Source organism: Perkinsus marinus (assembly GCF_000006405.1).
Source record: "Perkinsus marinus ATCC 50983 genomic scaffold scf_1104296948084, whole genome shotgun sequence".
Taxonomy (NCBI): Eukaryota; Perkinsozoa; order Perkinsida; family Perkinsidae; genus Perkinsus; species Perkinsus marinus.
Window position 1 is genome coordinate 68,523 of NW_003210321.1, and position 16,967 is coordinate 85,489.

General features: G+C 49.7%; 6 protein-coding genes and 8 non-coding genes across 14 annotated transcripts; 5 read left to right on the forward strand and 9 right to left on the reverse strand.

Annotated features, from left to right (window-relative positions):
* Positions 1 to 369: 369 nt before the first annotated feature.
* On the forward strand, positions 370 to 1,778 carry Pmar_PMAR000727 (hypothetical protein; the record flags this gene model as incomplete). Its single annotated transcript, XM_002778851.1, has 6 exons — positions 370 to 400; positions 809 to 1,014; positions 1,091 to 1,174; positions 1,220 to 1,382; positions 1,442 to 1,564; positions 1,720 to 1,778. 6 exons carry the CDS (start codon positions 370 to 372, stop codon positions 1,776 to 1,778), a joined length of 666 nt encoding a protein of 221 aa, XP_002778897.1.
* A 393-nt stretch (positions 1,779 to 2,171) lies between these two features.
* Positions 2,172 to 3,436, forward strand: Pmar_PMAR000728 (iron-dependent superoxide dismutase, putative; the record flags this gene model as incomplete). Its single annotated transcript, XM_002778852.1, has 6 exons — positions 2,172 to 2,243; positions 2,300 to 2,423; positions 2,470 to 2,566; positions 2,850 to 3,002; positions 3,164 to 3,267; positions 3,315 to 3,436. 6 exons carry the CDS (start codon positions 2,172 to 2,174, stop codon positions 3,434 to 3,436), a joined length of 672 nt encoding a protein of 223 aa, XP_002778898.1.
* A 1,012-nt stretch (positions 3,437 to 4,448) lies between these two features.
* Pmar_PMAR000729 (conserved hypothetical protein) lies at positions 4,449 to 5,826 on the forward strand (the record flags this gene model as incomplete). The annotated part of the gene is made up of 9 exons (XM_002778853.1): positions 4,449 to 4,548; positions 4,595 to 4,683; positions 4,729 to 4,861; positions 4,918 to 5,006; positions 5,046 to 5,232; positions 5,279 to 5,374; positions 5,421 to 5,497; positions 5,572 to 5,668; positions 5,715 to 5,826. The coding sequence occupies 9 exons, from the start codon at positions 4,449 to 4,451 to the stop codon at positions 5,807 to 5,809; spliced, it is 963 nt and encodes a 320-aa protein (XP_002778899.1). The 3' UTR covers positions 5,810 to 5,826.
* Positions 5,827 to 7,405: 1,579 nt separating this feature from the next.
* On the reverse strand, positions 7,406 to 7,477 carry Pmar_PMAR000730. The gene has a single exon. It is a non-coding gene; the product is annotated as a tRNA-Trp (tRNA).
* Positions 7,478 to 7,571: 94 nt separating this feature from the next.
* On the reverse strand, positions 7,572 to 7,643 carry Pmar_PMAR000731. The gene has a single exon. It is a non-coding gene; the product is annotated as a tRNA-Trp (tRNA).
* A 92-nt stretch (positions 7,644 to 7,735) lies between these two features.
* Pmar_PMAR000732 lies at positions 7,736 to 7,807 on the reverse strand. Its single transcript has one exon. It is a non-coding gene; the product is annotated as a tRNA-Trp (tRNA).
* A 94-nt stretch (positions 7,808 to 7,901) lies between these two features.
* Pmar_PMAR000733 lies at positions 7,902 to 7,973 on the reverse strand. Its single transcript has one exon. It is a non-coding gene; the product is annotated as a tRNA-Trp (tRNA).
* A 258-nt stretch (positions 7,974 to 8,231) lies between these two features.
* On the reverse strand, positions 8,232 to 8,303 carry Pmar_PMAR000734. Its single transcript has one exon. It is a non-coding gene; the product is annotated as a tRNA-Trp (tRNA).
* A 94-nt stretch (positions 8,304 to 8,397) lies between these two features.
* On the reverse strand, positions 8,398 to 8,469 carry Pmar_PMAR000735. Its single transcript has one exon. It is a non-coding gene; the product is annotated as a tRNA-Trp (tRNA).
* A 94-nt stretch (positions 8,470 to 8,563) lies between these two features.
* On the reverse strand, positions 8,564 to 8,635 carry Pmar_PMAR000736. Its single transcript has one exon. It is a non-coding gene; the product is annotated as a tRNA-Trp (tRNA).
* A 92-nt stretch (positions 8,636 to 8,727) lies between these two features.
* Pmar_PMAR000737 lies at positions 8,728 to 8,799 on the reverse strand. Its single transcript has one exon. It is a non-coding gene; the product is annotated as a tRNA-Trp (tRNA).
* A 256-nt stretch (positions 8,800 to 9,055) lies between these two features.
* Pmar_PMAR000738 (hypothetical protein) lies at positions 9,056 to 10,029 on the reverse strand (the record flags this gene model as incomplete). The annotated part of the gene is made up of 6 exons (XM_002778854.1): positions 9,056 to 9,121; positions 9,263 to 9,345; positions 9,448 to 9,606; positions 9,651 to 9,777; positions 9,821 to 9,897; positions 9,969 to 10,029. 6 exons carry the CDS (start codon positions 10,027 to 10,029, stop codon positions 9,056 to 9,058), a joined length of 573 nt encoding a protein of 190 aa, XP_002778900.1.
* Positions 10,030 to 10,440: 411 nt separating this feature from the next.
* On the forward strand, positions 10,441 to 13,175 carry Pmar_PMAR000739 (phospholipase ddhd1, putative). Its single transcript, XM_002778855.1, has 13 exons — positions 10,441 to 10,609; positions 10,733 to 10,830; positions 10,883 to 10,971; positions 11,168 to 11,246; positions 11,405 to 11,550; positions 11,598 to 11,695; positions 11,746 to 11,846; positions 11,890 to 12,012; positions 12,350 to 12,469; positions 12,516 to 12,620; positions 12,683 to 12,820; positions 12,871 to 12,936; positions 12,979 to 13,175. Exons 1-13 carry the CDS (start codon positions 10,567 to 10,569, stop codon positions 13,165 to 13,167), a joined length of 1,395 nt encoding a protein of 464 aa, XP_002778901.1. The 5' UTR covers positions 10,441 to 10,566; the 3' UTR covers positions 13,168 to 13,175.
* A 1,809-nt stretch (positions 13,176 to 14,984) lies between these two features.
* Positions 14,985 to 16,627, forward strand: Pmar_PMAR000740 (mjk13.15 protein, putative; the record flags this gene model as incomplete). Its single annotated transcript, XM_002778856.1, has 9 exons — positions 14,985 to 15,059; positions 15,114 to 15,203; positions 15,254 to 15,385; positions 15,434 to 15,605; positions 15,658 to 15,731; positions 15,776 to 15,917; positions 15,965 to 16,084; positions 16,121 to 16,206; positions 16,529 to 16,627. The coding sequence occupies 9 exons, from the start codon at positions 14,985 to 14,987 to the stop codon at positions 16,625 to 16,627; spliced, it is 990 nt and encodes a 329-aa protein (XP_002778902.1).
* Between the last annotated feature and the right edge of the window lie 340 nt (positions 16,628 to 16,967).

Sequence of the window (16,967 nt, forward strand, 5' to 3'; positions counted from 1 at the left end):
CAGAGGGTATTGGTGAGAATGCAGTGCCGATGACTTCACTCTGGACCCCTACGGGGTCCAGAGGAATCCAGGGCATCATGTATTCGAGCGCGAAATTGAAGTGCACGCCGCACAGCACGCACACACGAGGATTCACACGCACGTACGAATTGGGTGCGCACGCAGTATAAATGACAGGTCAATGCTACTCCCATAAGAGATTCAGGGTTAATACTTGATTAAGGGTAATGCTATACAAGTAAAAACAATAGTCATTCAGTGTCAATATGGTGTAGTAGTTAGTAATAGTGTATAGGGATCAGAGTTGATGTTAGCCTCCTCTCTCTCTTCAGTTCCTTTGTAGTTCCTTTACTTTATCAGCCCTTACAAATGTCCTTCACTCTCAGCTTCGGCACCGGCAGTACGGTTAATATAATCGTATATACTAGTGGTCTATCGACTGATGGGCCAGCTACTACTACCAGAGGAGTATTCACTACCACTACTACCACTACCACCGAGTCCCCTACTACTACTACAACCGGTGGGCAGTGTACTACTACTACCGGTGGGCAGGGTACTACTACTACTACTACTACTACTACTGGTGGGCAGTGTACTACTACTGGGTCCCCTACTACTACTACGGCTGGTGGGCAGTGTACTACTACTACTGCTGGTGGGCAGTGTACTACTACTGGGTCTCCTACCACTACTACTACGGAGGCCCCTACTACTACTACTGGTGGGCAGTATACTACTACTACTGGTGGGCAGTATACTACTACTACTACTACTACTACTACTTAAATTATTATTGTTATTTTAGGTACCAATTACAATCGTCACTATATCCCCTCCGCCCCCTCCCGCCACCCTCCCCCCTCCCTTGGCCCCATTGATGTCGACGAGCAAGTTGATGGTGGCGATCTCCTCTCCCCTCGGTCGCGCCAAGAATGGCGCGACCACCAACTGGCATGCCAGTTGGCGAGGGGAGAGGACAGGACAAGTGCGTTGAAGGATCGTCACCAGAAGGTAATCCGACTCTATCCGCTTATTGACGGCGTGTAAGCGTTCAGACTCAATTTTATTATTATATTCTTCTTTTCAGCGTCGTAAAACCAAGACCCCTGCCCCTGCCCCTACTGCCCCTGCCCCTGCCCTCACGCCTTCTCAGCGACCTGGTTCCCCAAATGTAAGATATTCATGGTTTTTTGTTCGATGTGTGTATGTTTTTCAGTCCTTCCATCTTCCCGTTTTTGATGAACGTCGAGCATACCTCTCCTCCCCCTATGGTTCGATGGGGGCATCGTCCCCCCTGCCTCCGCCCCCGAGTCCGACTTCGGCTACAGTGACGGTGAGTCATTTCCACCTGCACAAAGGAGATGATGGTTGCCCCACAGGTGAGTACCGTCCGCCAGTCGTTAATCCGCTGATCCTCCATCGTCTCGTACGTGGACAGATCCGGAGATAGAGGCCTTTGAACAAGGCCTTCTAGATCCGGATCTTGTCCACGCCACGAGGCGGTGGTTGCGGATCATTAAGAAGTATTTTCGGCCTAAGGGATTGGATGCACGGGACCCTCGTAGTCTCTACGATTATTATCGTAGAAACAGTTTCTCTGTAGTTACTACAAGGGTCCCATGCTAAACGGGGACTATTCGTGTTTTAAATTTTTCCCAATTCCTCTATGATGTAATATTTAAGATCTAGTTCGCTTGTCCATCTTGTTTTTTTTAGGTTCCTACCCTCAGCTGAGCTCAGGGGTTTCCTCACTGATTATGGAAGTTTACGAGTGAATCAGGGCAAAAGTGCATAGAAACCGACAGAGGTGTGTCTCGTTAACATTGCCAAACTGTTTCTAACCTCAATTGTGGTGAATGTGTTGAGCAGTTCAGGGACGTAGGAAACCGTAGTAGCACATTTATACTGTACAAAGCCCCATGCTGTGGAGGGCTTGTCATGGCTAGAAAAAGATCTCATGCTTAGTGATCGGAGACACGTACTGCCGGATTGTATCAGTTGGGTTGCTATGCGGCTCTCTGGCTCTGGTGGGAGGCGGCTCACATACCGGACTTCTCCACGGGTTCGTGCGTCGCTGTTGCTACTCGGCGCGGTAGTCCTCTTGGTGTACTTCGCCGACACTCTCTTTGTGGTTTGCCGGGGCTCTACGGACAGTCGCGCTGTGCGACATGCAATACCCTCTGGTAAAGGGCTTCGAGCAAAGCCTTTCGTCCCTTCAAGGTCTGGGGTTGCCCCTTCTAGTAGCCTTAGGGTAAGCTAAGGCAGGATCAACGCTGGTTAAGTGGAGAAAGCTCAGGTCACCCTGCCGTATGGACTAGAGGCCCTCGAGCCGGTCATCTCGGCAGCGACTGTGGATTTCCATTACAATAAGCACCACCAGGGTTACGTCCAGAAGCTCCTCGACGCCACTGGTTTGCCGGGTGGGCACAATCACACGACGTTTTTTCGACCTGACTTCTGCCTCAGAATCGCGAATCAATTTGAAGTCCCTGGTTACTCTGGGGCCTGACCGAGCTGGGGAGAATGTGTTCAATGCTGCTGGGCAGATCTACAATCACAATATGTAGTGATGCTGGTCAGCAGTGTGGGAAAATATGCACAGGGTCGACCACATATGTTGCGGACAATATGAGAATTCTGAGGAAAATTTGCAAAATTATTGTTGGTTTCAGTACATTTCTACCCTAGTTCCTATATGAACTCCTATAGTTGGTGAGTAAACTCCTAGGATCAGCTGAGGAAGGCGAACATATATTACAACACTGCTGGTCGCTTCCCATTTCCGCATATGGTCTCAATTCTGAGCCCTTAGTTCAATCGCGAACTTCCTTGTCCCTGTATGGCAGGTACTGGTTGTCGATGGTCCCAACTTCGGGCAGTGGACGACATGTGCCTCCCCGTCTGTTGAAGCTGATACGTGTTAGGTGGGGGAACGTTGATAAGATGAAGGAGGACTTCATGCAAAAAGCGACGGCACTGTTTGGGAGTGGCTGGATTTGGTGAGAAACGTGGCTATGTATTTCTTGAGGCTGGCGTCACTGACAATGTTGCTTCTTTCGATTTTTTTTTCGAAAATTGAAATTTACAGCGGAAATTCCCTAAACACCTAGAGAGAAGCCCATGATTGCTCATGGAGTGTGATTATGCAATTGTTTCTTAGGTTGGTGTTGGATACCCGGGAGAGGCGATTGGACCTCGTAGGGACGAAGGATGCCCATAGCCCCCTCAGTGAGGACCCTGGAAAAATTCCACTCTTCACTTGTGGTGAGCTGTATAGGGTGCGATTCAGTGTGACGAGCTGTGATTGGTAGATGTATGGGAGCATGCTTACTACCTCGACTACCAGCACGACAGGGCAGCCTATTTGAGGAAGTGGTGGAGTCTCATTAACTGGGAGTTCGCAGATTCGAACCTACCAAGTGATATCGAATAATTACGTCTGATGATTCCACTGTTGCGTATCAAGTTGGTAATCTTGGAGGACGGGGAACTGAGAAACACCGTGTTGAATTGTGGTGACACGCTTGGTGACAGGTCCTTGATGACGGCCTTAACATGGCCGCTTCCTCCTCGTCGTCATTTGCTGCCTCACCTCGTGAGGGAGGGTACAGTCGGAGGCGGCATAGATCACTAGACACGATGGATAGCGGCGACCGACACAGGCTTATGACGGTAGGATGCATGATCCGCATATCTCGACTTCTCTCGGAAATGAAACATTTCCTCGACCAGACGTGCTATTTTCCTGTGAACTGAGTGCTGTTGCTATGGCACTCACGTTGTTATGTAACCATATGTTGTAGGATCGATCGGCCTACATTTCCTATCTAGAGTTGCAGTTGGAACGAGTCACAGCCAGTTGTCTCACAGTCCAGGCAACGCGCTCCACTTAGTCGCCCCTATCAGCCTTGATTTTGTAGGGATTCAGTGACCGTATCAATCAAGTTGCCGACCAGTGTAATGAGATGGAGTCACGTATCAACGGAATTGGGAGGTGAATGCCAGCGGATGATTGTCTGATTTGACGGAGGTGTGGTACTCCTCAGACAGCTACGAGAGATGCAGGCCTTGCAGCTGGAAGAAGGTCCTTCAAATCAGCCGCCCACCGCTGCTGCTGGCGGGGGCTACTGGCAGAGATCGCTTGAACGGCGTTTGGCGAAGTAGAGCCCTTCTTGCTCTTGTACACTACTACGAGTTGCTCAGGCTAGAGGCCGAGGTTCGAGAGGGACATCCTCAAGGGGGCCCAGCTAAGGCTGCCAGTGTAAGTCTTGGCGAGTTCGATCATAGGCGATCACTGTTTCCTGCCCTCAGCCACGGAGCGAAGCAGCGGGACCCAGTTCGTCAATACTTGAGGATCTCACTGATCAAATACGGGTGATGATAGTCTCCGTCCCTCTAGGGCGTGGGTGGATGAGGCCATTCCTTAGTCGTTTGAGGCGGAGGTCATGAGCCGTATGGACATGGTCGAGGACATGTCACAACGATTGGCCGAGGAAGCGATGAACCAGGTGGAGGACGTCAAGATAGCTGTAGACGAAGTTAGAAGTAAAATAACTACTACATGGAGTTTGTCGGTGCTGGGCTGTCGCAGGCTCCGTCACAGCGGTGGAGTCGCGAACAACACAGAAGATAAACGAGGGGCTGCAAAGGGTCGGTCGAGTGCTCAAGAGGGTGGTTCAAGTAGCATTTCTATTAGGAATGGGTGTGGCCTTAGCCTTGATTTAGGCACAGAAGGGCCTGCAGCAGCGAGTGGCATCAGCTGCGAAGGAAAAGGGGACGGAACCAGAGGAAAAGGAGCGCGCGGTGGAGACTGATCTCACGGAGGCTTCAGACCTCGCTGAAGCTGAGGATGATGCTGGTGAGCCCTACTATGACTACTACACCGCTAGAAGTTCGGGTAAATTCTATAAGTAGGTGGTCTCGCGGATACTCTTCCGGCGGGGCCGTGGCCGCCTCGTGAAGCGCCTTTGTCGGATGAAAAAGATCATGCGCGTTCCCGATCGGTAGGATGCGCATTGTGCAAGTCACGAGGCAGAGCTCAGGTGTCTCCAATCCCGACTACACGGAGAGCGACCATTGACGGGTCTAGTACGACCCATTTTATAAACGTGCGCGGCGAGGTGACTGTAACCAAGGGACCGGGGCGTGGCGATGCAACAGCTGCGACCGCGGCGGCGGCTACCACGGCTGCTGTAGTTTCGGCCGCATCCGAGGATGAGGAACCTTCTGGTGAGATTATCATCGGCTTGTAGATATGTTAGTTTACATGGGGTAGAGATTCACTCAACTCCCCGGGCGATCCACCCTGCATCAAGAGACCATCGAGCACACAGTGCCCCTCCGAGGAACAGTCGCACGCCCCCAACCCACGGTGAGGAGTCTTTGTACTGCTTCCTGCCGATTGAAGGGGATATCAGGACGTAGTGATGGCTTGCTCAACACGAGGGCCGCACGAGAGAAGCGACAAGCTGAGATAGCCAATTTGGTGAAGGAAGTGGGTCTCCTCGGGGCTTGGGATTATATGATCGCCGCTGTGCCTCTACTCTTGAAACTATTTGTGCACCTCAGTTGCAGCTATTGGAGCGAGAGGAACGAGATTTTCACAGGCAGTCCCGCTTGAGGGCGCAGAAACTCCAGAAGGGTCAGCCCGAGCCGAGGACTACAAGTGAGGACGATCGCGACTTCTTTCCTGTCGGATGATTTTCATCCAGCTGCTGGTGTTGGTAGAGGGCGCAAGATTCACAATGTGGCTGCTACTACGGGTATGAACAGTACTACTCGACCACGGCACATGGCCCGGGTCTAGCTGTATTGAATTGATCTTTATCGATCTATGAACGTCTAGTAACAAGGGTTACTTTATAGTCGTGAAGGGTTGAGTTTACAGTGCGGGGTGTGACGTCGATTCAGGCAGGCGCGATCCTCGGTTTGGTCGGGTCCTGACCAGCTGAATGTTGCCGGAAGGACTTCGACTCCTCCTCCACTCGTTGCGGCTCCGTGCTTGGCAACTTGATGGGATGATATTCGAAATGATACAATGGGTGAGCGAGTGTGTTATCTCGCGCTTGCTGGCTTGGTTCTTCGGGCCCACCTTATGACTGATTTTCTAATTCGCCCGTTCTCTGATTAGGTGCAGCGGTGGAGGTTGAGACGATTCCTGCGTTCCTATCCTCAATGCCCTTCTCTCGATTCTGCGACGGACGATGTTGAATGGGTGAAACAGTGGCGGAGCGTTCTGTCGCATCTGAGTCGTGAAGTGGCCCAACACCGTTCACGGGAGTCGCAGCCGCACGTGGCTGAGTTGCGTGCCCTTCTGGGGTTGTCTGATGATACGCCTGTAGATGCGGTCATTGCGGCGGCGAGGCGGGTGCCGAATCCTCTTAATCATTGCCGCCTCTGTGTGGAGGGAGTAGAGCGGAAACTGGCTCGGGGTGTTGACATTCGAGCACTGGAGGGACTCAGACGACGGCGTGGCGAGCTCATCCAGGAGCTGGAGTTCATAGAGAACAGTCAGGACTATAAGCGATACTTGAAAGTGAAGGAGCTGCTCCGAGGGCTCCTCGACACGGGTAGCCCGAGACAGGTCTCGGGGGAGACATTCGAGCAATGCGTCTGTCTGGATGACAACCGACTGAAAAAAGCCGTTTCATTTAGACTGGGAGTCCGAGACTGTTCGGACTGGAAGCTCAGTCGTAACGCGCTGTGGGTTGATCACAAAGGGAGGAAGTGAGTGAGGATGGAGAAAGTGTCTTTGTAGCTGCATCGAGCATTTGTATTTTGGATTCAGGTGCGGTGAAGTGGACTGTGGTATAGTCTCTGGCGGATCTCTTATCGCAGTTATCGAGTGCAAGGCGGGCTGTCTCCAGATCGCCACTGCTGCGAGTCAGCAACAGCGACACGTGAATGAGGATGCTGGGTGCGCTCTCCTGCTGCATGGTGGCATCCGAGTCGTCCCATCGGAGACCTGCAAAGTTCTCGTCGCGACCACCCTTCCTAACCATCGTTATGGTGTAGGGATCGAACCCCATCTTTTATACGCCTTGAGTTGGAGCTTGGCACATCATCATCTATGGCCCGAGGCTCGTGACGGAAGGTTGTCGGCTGGTGATATCGCAGAAGTTGTTTCTGATGCCAAGAGGAAAATGCCCCTGTGGTGTCGAACTGTTCTCCCTCCACTCGATTGGTTAGAAAAATACCCATCGCAACTTTTGGTTATCTGAAACTCGAGCGTGTGTTGTTCCTGTGCTCACCGAAGGAATCGATGGATCGCGAGTTGGGTTAGGAGTCAATTGTCAACCGGCGGCCCCACAGTGTGATGCGTAGACTTCAACTTGGGAACTCGGAGACGTAAATGTTAGTGGATGTAGCCGTTCCGGTGATGCAGTTCTCCAAATCTTTAAAATGACCCCGGCCCGATTCGAACGGACAACCTTCTGATCTGGAGTCAGATGCGCTACCGTTGCGCCACAGGGCCAAGTTGAGGAAGTTAGATAGCTTCGTGTGGAAGTTTGTACATACTTCTCTAGTTGCCTTGTCATGTTCATATGCAGGTCTCCAAATCTTTAAAATGACCCCGGCCCGATTCGAACGGACAACCTTCTGATCTGGAGTTAGATGCGCTACCGTTGCGCCACAGGGCCAAGTTGAGAAAGTTAGATAGCTTCGTGTGGAAGTTTGTACATACTTCTCTAGTTGCTTTGTCATGTTTATCTGCATATTGGAATATGTAATATGACCCCGGCCCGATTCGAACGGATAACCTTCTGATCTGGAGTCAGATACACTACCGTTGCGCCACAGGACCAAGTTGAGGAAGTTAGATAGCTTCGTTTGGAAGTTTGTACATACTTCTCTAGTTGCCTTGTCATGTTCATATGCAGGTCTCCAAATCTTTAAAATGATCCCGGCCCGATTCGAACGGGCAACCTTCTGATCTGGAGTCAGATGCGCTACCGTTGCGCCACAGGGCCAAGTTGATAAAGTTAGATAGCTTCGTGTGGAAGTTTGTACATACTTCTCTAGTTGCTTTGTCATGTTTATCTGCATATTGGAATATGTAATATGACCCCGGCCCGATTCGAACGGACAACCTTCAGATCTGGTGACAGATACGCTACTGTTGCGCCACAGGACCAAGTTGAGAAAGTCAGATAGCTTCGTGTGGAAGTTTGTACGTACTTCTCTAGTTGCCTTGTCATGTTCATATGCAGGGCTCCAAATCTTTAAAATGACCCCGGCCCGATTCGAACGGACAACCTTCTAATCTGGTGTCAGATGCGTTACCGTTGCGTCACATGGCCAAGTTGAGAGAGAAAGATAGCTTCTTGTGGAAGTTTGTACATACTTCTCTAGTTGCCTTGTCATGTTCATATGCAGGTCTCCAAATCTTTAAAATGACCCCGGCCCGATTCGAACGGACAACCTTCTGATCTGGAGTCAGATGCGCTACCGTTGCGCCACAGGGCCAAGTTTAGGAATTTAGATAGCTTCGTGTGGAAGTTTGTACATACTTCTCTAGTTGCCTTGTCATGTTCATATGCAGGTCTCCAAATCTTTAAAATGACCCCGGCCCGATTCGAACGGACAACCTTCTGATCTGGAGTCAGATGCGCTACCGTTGCGCCACAGGGCCAAGTTGAGAATGTTAGATAGTTTCGTGTGGAAGTTTGTACATACTTCTCTAGTTGCTTTGTCATGTTTATCTGCATATTGGAATATGTAATATGACGCCGGCCCGATTCGAACGGACAACCTTCTGATCTGGAGTCAGATGCGCTACCGTTGCGCCACAGGGCCAAGCCGAGAAAGTTAGAAAGCTTCGTGTGGGAGTTGGTACATACTTCTCTAGTTGCTTTGTCATGTTTAAATGCAAATTGGAATCGTATCACTAGCTGAGGTGACAATATGGTTCAACATCATCGTACCCATAGAGACGTCCATTCTGGTGCCACTCTTATGGAGAGAATCCCACCTTATGGAAGAAGCATCTCATCACAACGCAAAAGAAAACATAAGAAGCCGACAATGCTCATGATCAGCATGCGTGGCGGATTCACTTCCTCACTCCTCCGGAAGGAAGCTCCTCACTATCATCGGGAACCTCAAATGCTACCATCACCTGATCGCCACATGAGATCACGATTCAAAAGCGTTGAAGGTGACCACCGAGAGACGCAAGTCTAGTGGCACTCATTTTGAAGGGATAACTAGACCGTAGAGCATTCTCTTCGATGCGACTACACGTGGGGCCCTGCCTCACCTTATGCTGGAACATCATCACACAAAAGTCCTCGAAATCGAGAGCAGCTGTGATGTAATCGATAGCGAATAGTCCCGTCGTATCTGGCGAGCTCTCATAATGGGTAACTCAGTTACTTTCTTGTCATATGAGCCAGAGCAATGTCAGCGAGATGGAGGGATCGATGAGCTGCACTGTAGCATTACAAACACCGTTCGCACTAACGAGTTTTGGCAATTTCACATCGATGTCGACCCATTTCATGGCAGGGAATGACGAAAAGTTGCCTGCCGCACCTTTCTCAGTGATAACCTCTATGTAGGTAGCGAACTCCTCATCTGAGATTTCATGGGCTTTCAATACACCTGAGGGGAATATCGCCGAGCTGTCGTCAATGCATGAGACTAACATCTTATCTCGTTCTCAATGAGGGTCTGATATTCTTGAAAAATGTTGTACCAATCCAACGGAATATCTTTGTCCAACTCGCGGTCGTCGAAGGTATCAGCATGGTCGAATATGAACTTGGACACGGCCTTGACAAGCGAAGAATGCATATGTGTACTTTGTAAGACTCACGTCTGTGAACTTTCCACTGGTGCATTCCAGTTCGAGAGCTTCGAAGAAGTCCATGATTCGTTGGGTCTCCGCTTCCTCTGAAAAAAAGCTACCTCAACAGCCGTTGTCTGTGGATGATCGTGAGAATAGTGAATAACACTTTGATTACCCACAGTATCTACGAGAGGGGCTGCCGCGACAGCACTATCAGAGGTAACCTCAGTTGACATGAATGTGAACACCGTAAGGCTGAGAAAGTCAGTGCCTATGACGTGTGGGAAAGCTCATCAACGTGATGGCTATCACATCAAACAATATCATTCCAAGTGCGAGAAAGCGTCGCTCCGCTTCAGCGCATGTCTCGTATAGCAGTTTTCAACTGTCCCCTGAAACAATCTATCCTTAACATGAATTGATTCCGAGATTAAATTTGTTCATTGATTTTCACGACGAGGAAGATTCCGAATATACGAGAGTTGAGCTTTCGGTGTAATGTCAGAAGACTTGGTCTGGTTGCACCACCCTCTCACGGGTGAGAACGCTCCCGTGGTGAAATCCAATACCCCTTGGGATCAGACATGGCTACCATTCCCTAAGCCCGATCAGGATCGTCTCAACGAAGCTCTGAAAAACAACGCGGTAGAATTAACGCAACAAATTCATTATTGGCTCAATGGCTTCTGTTCGTCAAGGCTCAAGTGGGTGTCTACGGAGATCGTTGGTTGGTGGACCTGCCGTCGAGAGCAGTGACTCCACGGTACTGGAAAATGGCCGCCAGTGAGGTTTTACGGGCCTTATGGCACGTCGATGGTAAGCCTAGCAGGACCGTTTAATCGGGTGCAGCCCGAGCTGAGTCAGCTCCGGGTCATGAAGTGTGGATTATGAATAGCACATCGGGTGTTGCTGAGGCTTCATACTCATGTTTATCCGCAGGCAAGCCTCTATCAGAGGACGACTCTATCGCTATTGAGAAGTGGATAGAAGATCGCAAGGTCGGAGATGCTCCCAAGGAGGACTCGACTGATTTTCTGGTGACACCATAAAGGTTCTGAGTAGTCGGAGAGAGTACATCCGTCTTATCAGGCCCTTCCTGATGGCAAGAACTTCGTAGAGTATCAAGATAGCAGTGACTCTTATGTGGTGTACGGCTCGGGTCTCGGCGTATACCTAGGGTAATTCATGGGGTGCGGAATGATAGGTTACGTATACTTGGGTGGAACTCAGCAGTGTGGGGGGATGTCCTCTGAGTATGGGGAGTTTTGCTTCATCTTAGTGAAATTCTTCTAGTTAGATGATAATAGAGCTCGTGGTCAAACGATTCACTTGTGGCCACGGTAGTCAGCAGATTGACCTTTCTCTTACTGTCAGCCAACGAAGCCAGTTGGATCGAGGGTGGGCAGACGCCCCTGATGAGTTCGGCGATTCCACGGTGCCCATCAGTGATCTGGTGAGAGATCATCTAGCAGCATGGATCTGCTGTTTCTCGTGCTCTCTATTTCATAGCAAATTGATTAACACTACTCGTATTAGTATCGTCGAGAGTCGGAACATCTCGCATTCAGTTGTAGAACGCTTCACTGGTTCGCGATTCTTGGTGTCTTACAGGTCTTCTGCATACACGGCATGGGAGAGCACTTCTGGTCCCAGCCTCCGCACCAGAGCACTGGTTCACCAGGTGCATTTGTTGAGAGTGTCCGAGAGTTTCGAAGTCTCATCAATAAGGGGCGCTCTGATGGGGATGGCCGAATCGAGTGAGATTTGCCAGGATCTGCTCAAACGAAGCATAGGAGCATTTTAGATGCATTCCTGTGGTGTGGGCGAATATCATCCACGAAGATGATAGAGACCTTGTTGGGCGTATCAAGGACATAACGCTACGCTCAGTCCCTCTCTTGCGTGAGTTCTCGACTCCTCACGAGAGGTGACCTGTTCTTCCATTCTTTCAGGCTCCCTTGCTAATGACGTAGCGGCAGACGTGATGTTCTACCAGTCTCCTATATACGAGAGCAAGATTCGTAGAGGTGTCATCGGCAGTATAAATACAGCGGTCAGTCGAACCTCCGTTTATCATACCACTATATGCCTTGCAGTTGACTGAGTGCATGGCGACGATAGATCAACGGGGGCATCCAAGACCGCGAGTTTCGATATTGGGGCATTCACTTGGATCGGTTATAGCGTACGATATAGTGAAGATACAAGAGAATAACGATGTAATAGAGAGGCTGACGATTTTCGATCACTCCCACAGCCGCGCGATCATTGCGTCCTTGCTTAATTCAACTCCTAAAGTTTCAGATAGTTTGGGTATAATATCAACCTTCTCGGTATTTTATTAGAATCATGCGTGAAATATTAATCGAAAATGTGAAACGTCGTTGAAAAACGTCAGTTGAAAATTAGTTTGACCTAGAAATGCTATAGATGTTGTGCTGTGTGGTAAAGTAGTTTCGGATTGATGCGAGTGTGGCTGTTTGGTGAACGCTGGAATTCACTAGTATGACGATAGAGAATCTCCTGAGATAACGTAATAGCCTTTCTCGTTCTCAGTTACCAACGGAATTCCGCCTTACGTCGGGCTTTGATGTGCATGTCTTGTTTCTGTGTGGCTCGCCTCTACCATTGTTTCTCACATGTCGTGGAGTAGCGCGTGGAGATATTGCTCCTGTGGTGAGCACGAGGCGTTCACATGACCATTGAGCTGAGTTCCGTTCAGTCCAATTGTTGCCGCCTCTATAACGTATTCAACCCGACGGATCCAGTAGCTTATCGAATAGAACCGCTGATTGCTCCTGACTGCAAGGCAGTGAACGCTCATCATGTAGTGCAACTACATGACTGTGATGGCTGCTGGTGGTGAGGTGTTTGCTATTGATTTTTTAGGTGCCTTTCTATAGTGGAGGGGGCGGTATACAGAGGCATGTTCAGGTGAAGAGGTTCGCCGAGTCGGCTTTCGAAGTTGGTGTCACCAATACGCTCATGAGGCCGGTGAAAAATCTTCTAGGATTTGACTCAGCGGAGGTATGAATAGTTGATCGAATCAGCGGAATTTGTTTCTATGTCCTTCACAGAAGAAAAAATACAGCGAAGTTGTGAAGAAAATAAAGAAGGCCAACCGTGGCGAGAGAATCGATTGGGTAATGCCTGTTCATGTTAGCGAGATGAACAGCTATTTTCAGGTCTTGCAAGATTCGTTCATAGAGTCAGCAGGGGAGTACGTGGCTGCGGTCGCGAGTCACTGCAAGTATTTCGGCAACCCGGACTTTGCCTTTTTTGTCCGAGACAAGATCAACGATGAATATCATAGTAGCGCCGATGAATCCGATAGTATCGAGCCGGCCGAAACGTCTGTTTCTATTGTGAAGTGATATTCTCATGCCTTGGCATCCTTTCAGTTCTCTGTCCTTTCTAACTGTAATACTCTAGCCTTGAATTTGTATGGGGTCCCTGGCTGAACCACTCAGTATCGCTGCTGAGTTAGTTGAGAAGGCTTCGATAAGAATCGTTCCGTGCTATACTCGGTCACTAATCGCTGGTACTACACCGTAGAGAGGCAGTCACATTAGAAGCGTACTGACGATAAATACGAGCAAGTAGAGTATAACTGCGAGTTGTATAATAAGAAGCAAAAAGTGTCTTTGACGTAAAATGTCTTTAATACTGTCATTGCAACGCAACGCAACGCAACGCAACGCAACGCAACGCAACGCAACGCAACGCAACGCAATGCTTATTGCCGGGCTTTACGGGCTAGCAGCCGATCGCCCTCAAACGTACAATAGCCGGCTCAGAAGCACCCAAAGAGACAGTGAGGCTATAACCCCGTCGACATCAGAGATATGTGGCTGCTACTACTACAACGAGAGAGAAAGGTAGATAATGCAAAGAGCGGGGCCAGGTATAATACCTAAAATAGGAAAAAGGGCGTAAAATGATAGAGGAAGAAATACAACTACTATAAAGAGGACGATATAGACCCCAGGCAGCTCTAACATATGCACAGGTGATGACATCGCACGATATATGCTACGAGAAGCACAGGGAGGGTAATGAACCACCAGAACAGGGTTTACACGGCAGACAGAAGACAGCTGCGGTTGGGTAGGGGGAGTAAGTCAAGTCGACGACGGTACTATAGATGCTCCTCTTGCTCCTTCGGGACTCGGCAGAATACACCGGGATCATAACATGAACACGGCGATGGTGAACATGGACAGTAAGATTGTCGAAAGCGAGAAGACATCGCGATGGTTACCGGTTCATACAGTAGACCATGGTAGACCATGCTCGCTGCAAAACCAACTGAGGCAGTATTCGAAAAGCATAATAGCCCACGGCCAGTGGTGCTGCACGTAGTGTTGACGTCTTGTCCACCAAACGATTTCAGGCACGACGCCGAATTGATAGTACCTGGAACGACAAGGAAGAACGACTAACGCGGGACGAATGCGAATGCATTAAATGAGACACCTGAGCGAAAGAACACGGGAGCAACTGTTGGGCAAAGACAGTGGCAAGTACGGCGTAACTCAGGGGAAAGAAAGGCCGAAGCCTGACAAAAGCCAGGGGAAAGGTGAAAGCAATCCTCGACAAGTAGACAGTGATGCACGAATATCATGAGACAAAATCGTGAGAAAGAACGGTGTGGCATGAGCTATAATGCAAGGGTAAGATACAGCAGGTATACACATAGTAGCAGCCCGCCGAATGAAACGCTAGAAAATAGCTAAACAGGCATCAACGGAGAGAAACCCCACCATACTCCAAGGCACCCGCTGAGGGATGTACGAGTATAGGCAGAGGTGGTCAAGGCTTGGCACCGGCTATACCGAACCGGTCACCCCCACGCCACGTTGAGGCGCCAAGACCTGTGGGGGTGTAAATGGAACTTCGGAAATTTGTTGATGAGACTTTCAAGGTGTAGATCTTGCTCTCTTACGAGTTCCTAATGGATTGACCATCAGTGGAAATATGCGAGAGGGGAAATGATCGAACTGTTGTCACCTACCAGTGTGGGACCCTATCAGTTCGGATGAATTCTCCTGGAGTTTTCCTCCAGTGCGTATCTAGCCGGCGCGATATCGGTGAGCCGAGGAGAAACCGCGAGAACCAGAGAAGAGCCAGGTTCGAATCACCACGCTCGTATTTTAGGGTGCTGTACTTTTCGCGGCGGACCATTCGCCCGATGTCTTCCTTCAAGAAGAGCGTCATGGGAATATTTGATCGCTGGAAAGCGTCTACGTGCAAGGCAAGCTTGCAGGTGACTTTTCGCTGTCTATATGCCTCCACCCTACCTTCATTTTTCATTGTTTAGCTGGCGGGCAAACGTTGCACACTACAGAGGAACAAAGTGATCAAGTGGCAGCGAATAGCTGAGCGTGAGATAGCGGAGATGCTCCGGCAGGTGACTTGAGTCAGTGTGGGTCATCTTGTTTGATAGTCTAACGGCTCTAGGGGCGAGAGGAGAAAGCTAGGATCAAGGCAGAGCAGCTGATCGCGAATCAGAAATTGGAGAGTGCCTATGATATTTTAGAGACACAGTGCGAGCTACTCTATACGAGGATTCAGTATATTGATCAGTCGAAAGTAAGGTCGCTGTTGGATTTGAGACCGTTGGCATCACCTCTGGTGAAGGAATGTCCTGCCGATCTCATCTGCCCTATCGCCACGATGATCTATGCTGGGGTGCGCTTGACGGTACCCGAGATGGCTAACTGTGTGAGGCAATTTGAGCTGAAGTATGGCCGCATTTGGTGTCAACAGCATATCGATAATTCCACTCAAGATGTAGCGCCGAGGTTTGTAGGTAGCAGAAAGCGGTAATACGAGGGGCTTGTTTTTATGCTTGTTTCATGTAGGTCTTCTGACGATCACATCCCCAAGCGAAAGTATGATCCTAGATACGTTGGACGAGATAGCTGATAAGTTCGGTGTGGGGTCAGATAGGCTCCTGCTTGCCCTCGAAAGAAGGTTCAGGTGGAGTGGAAGCGCCCTTCGACGATTGAGGAGAAGTTAGCTGATGCATTGACTATCTCGCATTCCTCATCTATACCCGCGTCCACGACGCCGCCTAGTGTCACACAACAGCAGATCTCTCCTAGTTCGAGTGAGCCTACGGGTGAGACGGAGCAAAGCTTTGGGCTTTGGGAATAGTGTTTCTCTTAGTTCTGCCGGAGTCATCCTCGACCCCGGATAAGGACACTACTGGCTTTGTACCGAATCCGAAGGCAGATGAGCTTGTCTTTGAGGATTTGGATAAGGAAGAACAGTCCATCAGCAACTCACGTAAGATACGGAGTATGATGGATCATTGAGCCTCAGGTCCTTTCCCTGCGGGCCACACCTCAGCCAGTAAGGCTCTGCCAGCGATCAACCCACAAGGCACTCCGCGTCGACCGAGTACTTTGGTAGTTTGCCGCCTTGTAGCTGACTCGTATCCTCCAGGGTGTCGCTTCGACATTCCCAGTCCATCTGCCTTTGCCTCTCCCCGTCATCCTTCCCTACGTAAGAAGATACGTGGTGAAGACGAGGAAGATGGGAACTTCTCGTCAACTCGAACATCAATGAATGCACGTCAGAAATCGAGTAGGATGCGTTTGTACCTCTGGTGTTGCAGGAAGAGTATAGTGTTTTATGCTATGGTGTATCAAGGATTGCAATGTTTCCTTGCCACTGATGCTATTACTATCCCGACGCGAGCGTATCGGAGTGTGTAGGGAATCTTCCTAGGTCGGGTTCGGATGCCGAGACAAGGTGGGAGAAGGGGAGATCGGAGATGCAGAATTCGATGAACTACTGCAGCGATTCAACAAACTCAAAGATATCTAGCTCTTTTGTGCGTCGCTCCGCTGTTATTATTTCACAGCTTTCTCAAATTTTTGAATGCTCCATGGGCGGCAGCTATAATACGGGATCTATCATTCATTCTGCATGTTTCGCTTCGCTCATTGAAGGCATAGTGTTTGCTCGCGTATGGTGTCGCATGGTATGACTCATATTATGCTGTGCAGTGCTTGGGCTTGCACGGTCCCTTTTCTCTTGAAGTTTTTCTGCAGAGACACTAGGTGGGAAATGCTACCACATTCCGAGCCAGATGAAGGTATACGACTCTCTTGCTGGGCAGTGTCGGCTTCTGTACGAGCGTGCAATGAGACCGGGCGAATCGATT

Excerpts from the sequence above, each read along its gene's own strand:
- Pmar_PMAR000739 (XM_002778855.1), top strand. The coding sequence starts at position 10,567 with ATGGCCGCCAGTGAGGTTTTACGGGCCTTATGGCACGTCGATG. Across the intron at positions 10,610-10,732 it reads GGCCTTATGGCACGTCGATG|GCAAGCCTCTATCAGAGGAC; the intron begins GTAAGCCTAGCA and ends GTTTATCCGCAG. Across the intron at positions 10,831-10,882 it reads AGGACTCGACTGATTTTCTG|GCCCTTCCTGATGGCAAGAA; the intron begins GTGACACCATAA and ends CCGTCTTATCAG.